Raw genomic sequence first — 4,665 nt, forward strand, 5'->3', positions numbered from 1 at the left:
GGGAAGGGGCTGGACCCTGACCCTGGCTGGGCCCTTCCCACAGCTCAGCTGGCTGAGCAGACCCACTCCCCAGGTGTAAATATACGAATCCAGACATAGCTCAGAATATTTTGTTGGATACAGACTTTTTAATCTGGGGCTGCTGTTGTGTTTCTTCTTGGGAGTCGGGGGGGGGGGAATGCCACGCAGGGCTTAGCCCCCTTCCCCTTTGACCCTGGTGGCGCAGCAGTTAAATGCCTGTCCTGCATCCACTCACTCAAAACCATAAGGTTGCGAATTCAATACCAGCTCAACTCAGGCTTGCATCCTTCCGAGGAGGTGGCTAAAATGAGTCCCCAGATTGTTGGGGGCAATTTGCTTACACTTTTTAAACCACTTAGGGAGTGCTTAAGTGCACTGAGAAGCAGTATAGAAATGGACTTGCTATTGCTATATGACCCGGAATAGACATGGAGTGCTGATTTCCCTGCCGTCGGTCATGCCTGGCCAGGCCTGGCATGAGAAGCTGGAACTCACGACTGGCTCTTCCATGGGTCACCATCTCAGGGCGAGGCAGATGCCTCTGTCAGGGGCTGCCCCATGGACTGGCTGGGGCTGACCCCCAGGATTGGAGAGGAATGGCAGGTGGGGGGCAGCTCAGGATTGCAGGCCTGCCTGGCCTTCTTTGACCCTTCCCCCAAAGTGCTGGCAGTGCCCACTTTATGCCCACCCTGAAAGGCACACATGTGGGCACACAAACCCACACACAGAGGGGGGGGGGCCTGGGTGAGTCCACTGCCTTTTATTTCCACTAGAAATTCGGGTAGGTCTCTTGGTCGTGGGGCTGCTCCAGGTAATCTGCGGCGGGGGTCGTGAAGGCTGCACATTTCTTAAAGGGGGTGTCCTCTGTCCGGATGCAAGAGACGCCCTGCAAAAAGTGGGGAGAGGGCCCTGAGAGGCAGGAAGACCACCCCCTTTGAACCACATAGGGGTCCCCTACCTCCAGGGATGGCCAGAGCATTGGCTGGAGGTGCATTGGTTTTTGGGGGGACATTCTTCCATTTTGGGAGAGCAACAGGTGCATGGCAGAAGGTTGGGGGGAGATGAGTGACCCGCTGCTGTCCCCCAACTCCTCTGTCCTTGCCAAGGACACAATTGGGTGGGGGGTTCCCAGGCGGTCACTCACGGTCACCCGTTGGGCGTTCTCCCTCCAGAAGGTCTGTGGCTGCTCCAGGCGGTAGTTGTGCGGCTGCGGAGGAGAGTTGTACAAGGGTTGCCCTCTTAGGCCTGGTACATTTGGGCCTGAGGAGGAGGTACCCCTCAAAAAAGGCTTTCCAACTCACCTTGGTGGGGGCTGGGGGCATGGAGACGAAGCCCTCCTGGAAGAAGTCCCGGTGAGTGGTGGACTGGGACTCCATGGGTCTGGGGGCGGCCTGCACCTGCTCCGCAAAGACCTCTTTGCTGGAGGGACAAAGTGACCACCAAGAGGGTCAGAAGTGGATGATCTGGTTAAACCCTCTCCTGCCATGCAGGAACTCCCAGTCAAAGCATTGACCTCTACTTAAAGACTTCCAAGAAAGGAGGAGGAGGAAGCCTTGCCCTCTTCCTGTTGCAGCTCCAGGGGTTTCACAGGCTGGAGACGAAAGCTTTTGGGGGGCAGGACTGGGAGGGGGGTCGGAGATTGGGGGGGGGTCTTCCAGGTTTGTTGCTCACCTGTGTTTCTGGTAGAGGAGCCACTCCATCATGGCCTCACGCTTGCCTAGGTTTTTGGGGGGCAAGAACAGAAAGGTCACGGGGGTCTGAGATGACTAAGGGCCAGCCAAGGGGTCAGCTATTTCCCCCTCCCTCCGGCCAGGAGGAGACCAGCCCCCCAACTTTGAGAGTAGGGAGGCAGGTCTCCCATTGCTGCCCCCCAGATGCCCCGCTGACCTCTGACCGGCAGCCCGGTCCTCCGGGGGGTCTGGAAGGCCTCCTTGGTGGTGGTGGCGCTGGCCAGTCCGGCCTGGGCCTGGAGGGTGAGGAGACCCCGGTGTCCCCCTCGGAAGACGTAGCTCTCCGTCCCCATCTCTGGACAAGGCACCTGGTCCAAGGGGTTGGTGGCCCTCTGCGAGGGGAGGGAGGGCAAGATGGGGGCAGAAGCAGGGGAAGGAGGGCAGCCCCCCAGCCACTGCCCCCTTCTCCTGCCCCCTACCCCCTGACCCCTACCCCTGGGCAGCCCCCCCCTTTCATACCTCCTCCTGCCAGTTGTCCAGCAGGCACTTCCCTCGGGGGGGGCATCGGCCGGGGGCTCTCCTGGGGGGCTCTCTCGCTGGGGGGCTGCGGGGGGGCCTGGCTGGCCACCAGTTCGCCCAGAGGGGCCCCGTGGGGCCGGTGGCAGGGGGGCAGCTCCACCGGGAAGCAGCCGGGGAGCCCCCTCTCCTCCTGCTCCTGCTCCTGCTGCTCTTCTTCTTCTTGGCTGGGGGGCTGAGCCTGGGGCCCCTGTCCAGTGGGCTGCCCCCCCGGGCCTGGCTCCGCCTCCTCCATCGGCCCCAGCGCCCGAGACGGCCCTCGGCTGCAGCAAGAAGGAGGGAGAAGGGAAGAAGGGGAGCTGAGACCCCCGGAGCCCCTCCCAAAGCCCCGAACCGTGGGGCAGAGCAAGGGAGCTCCTCCAGGACACGGCGAGGGCTCCCTCCTGGGGAGGGATGCTGGGACCCCAACCCAAAGGGGAACCCCCCAACTCACCCGTCCAGCTCCATCCTCCCCACCGAAAGGACGCCGACGCCGTTGCCAAGGAGACGACGCACGCGGAAAAGCGAGACGGGGAGGCTTGCGGTTGGCTGTCGCCATGGCAACGCAGGGATGCAGTCTTCCTGAAGCATCCTTCCAGGCGCTGGTCCAAGACGGAAGGGAGGGGTCTCCGAGGGAGGGTCAGGGGTGCCCCTCCAGAGACTGCCAAGGGAGGGCAGGCATCCCCACACTCGCCCATAGGGAGACATGGGAGGCATTGGCTAGGACTCCCTAGAGACAAGGCTTCCCCCATGATTCTCTATGAGGGAGGGGCAAAGATTCTCCAACAGTGTGATGCGGCAGCTAAAAAGGCCAATGCGATTGTAGGCTGCATCAATAGAAGTATAGTGTCCAAATCCAGGGAAGTCATAGTGCCACTCTATTCTGCTCTGGTCAGGCCCCACCTGGAATAATCCTGGGTCCAGTTCTGGGCAAAACAGTTCAGAAAGGATGTGGAGAAACTGGAGCCATGTGTCCAAAGGAGGGTGGCTGAAATGGTGAAGGGCCTGGAAACCATGAAGCCCTCTGAGGAGAGACTGAGAGAACTGCTGGGGATGTTTAGCTGGAGAAGAGAAGGTTAAGGGGTGATATGAGAGCCTTGTTCTAAGTATCTGAAGGGATGTCATATTGAGGAGGGAGCAAGCTCTGACAGTAAGGGCTGTTTGAGAGAGGAAGACACTCCCTCAATGGAGATTATGATGGCGTCTCCTTCCTTGGAGGCCTTTAAACAGAGGCTGGATGGCCATCTGTCAATGGGGATGCTTTGATGGAGAGTTCCTGAATGACAGAAGGAGGTTGGACTGGATCAGGGCCCTTCTTGGGGTCCCTTCCAACTCTGTGGTTCTATCATTCTATGACAAATGCCCAGCCACTTGCAAGACCCTGCCATCGTTCCAGCCGTGGCCTTTGCACGGCGGACTGGGTCGTTGCTCCTCCAACTGGGACCCTTCCTAGGAGCAGGGAGGGTCGCTACCTGGCCCCTGGACCCTTAGGGCCGCATCTGTTCCCAGGGCACAGAGAAGGAGCAGGGCTGATCTGCTAAGCAGCTTGTTAGTAGGGTTGAGAGTTCCTGCATGGCAGAATGGGGTTGGACTGGATGACCCTTCTTGGGGTCTCTTCCAACTCTATGGTTCTATGATGCTTTGATGGGGAGCTCCTGCATGGCAGAAGAAAGGGGTTGGACTGGATCAGGGCCCTTCTTGGGGTGCCTTCCAACTGGGATTCTGTGACCCCCCCAAACCCTGCCATGATGGCGTGGGGCAGATATGGAGACCCTCAGGGCCATTCCAGAGGCAAAGCCGATCCAGGAGGAGGGCCAGGCGGCCCGTCTACTCTTAGCCCCAGGGGGGCCTGGAAGGCCTGGCTCAGCAGATGGCCCACCATCTGCCAGGCCCTTGATGGGCCGATTAGCAGACGCAGCTGCCACAGTTGCAAATGGCACGTTCCTGCTTCCTCCCCCCACAAGACAAACACACAGCAGCCTCCAGGACGCAGCCGGAGAGGCCCCTTCCTCTGCTTTGCTAAGGGCACAACCTTTTGGAAGACAAGGGCCCACAAGTCCCAGGGCTTGGGAAAGATGGGAGCATGGCAGGCGCCAAGATGCCCTTCTTCAAAGGAGATCTGGGAAGGAAGAAAGGGCAGAAAGGGCATGTTGAGCTGCAGTCTCTTTCCCTGCAGTTTGCATCCATTAATCCACTGTCTCCCATTCTCTGGAGCAGCAGAAAACAAGCTCTCTCCCCCCTTCAAATGCTTAAACAAGGCTACCATATCACCTCTTAGCCTTCTCTTCTCCAGGCTAAACAGCCCCAGATCCCTAGGTCTTTCCTCATAAGGCTTCGTAGTTTCCAGACCCTTCACCCTTTTGGATGAAGCTTGCATCCATTTGTTACTGAGTTTGGTTTTATATCAATCTTGGGTGCC

At 59.1% G+C, this 4,665-nt stretch overlaps 1 protein-coding gene across 1 annotated transcript; it reads right to left on the minus strand.

Annotated features, from left to right (window-relative positions):
- Positions 1–766: 766 nt before the first annotated feature.
- SPAG8 (sperm associated antigen 8) lies at positions 767–3,143 on the minus strand. The gene is made up of 7 exons (XM_042451605.1): positions 2,701–3,143; positions 2,211–2,530; positions 1,909–2,083; positions 1,693–1,738; positions 1,323–1,440; positions 1,166–1,228; positions 767–907 (listed from the first exon to the last, which is right to left on the minus strand). The coding sequence occupies exons 1-7, from the start codon at positions 2,996–2,998 to the stop codon at positions 791–793; spliced, it is 1,137 nt and encodes a 378-aa protein (XP_042307539.1). The 5' UTR covers positions 2,999–3,143; the 3' UTR covers positions 767–790.
- Between the last annotated feature and the right edge of the window lie 1,522 nt (positions 3,144–4,665).

This window comes from Sceloporus undulatus, chromosome 2 (genome assembly GCF_019175285.1).
Source record: "Sceloporus undulatus isolate JIND9_A2432 ecotype Alabama chromosome 2, SceUnd_v1.1, whole genome shotgun sequence".
Taxonomy (NCBI): domain Eukaryota; kingdom Metazoa; phylum Chordata; class Lepidosauria; order Squamata; family Phrynosomatidae; genus Sceloporus; species Sceloporus undulatus.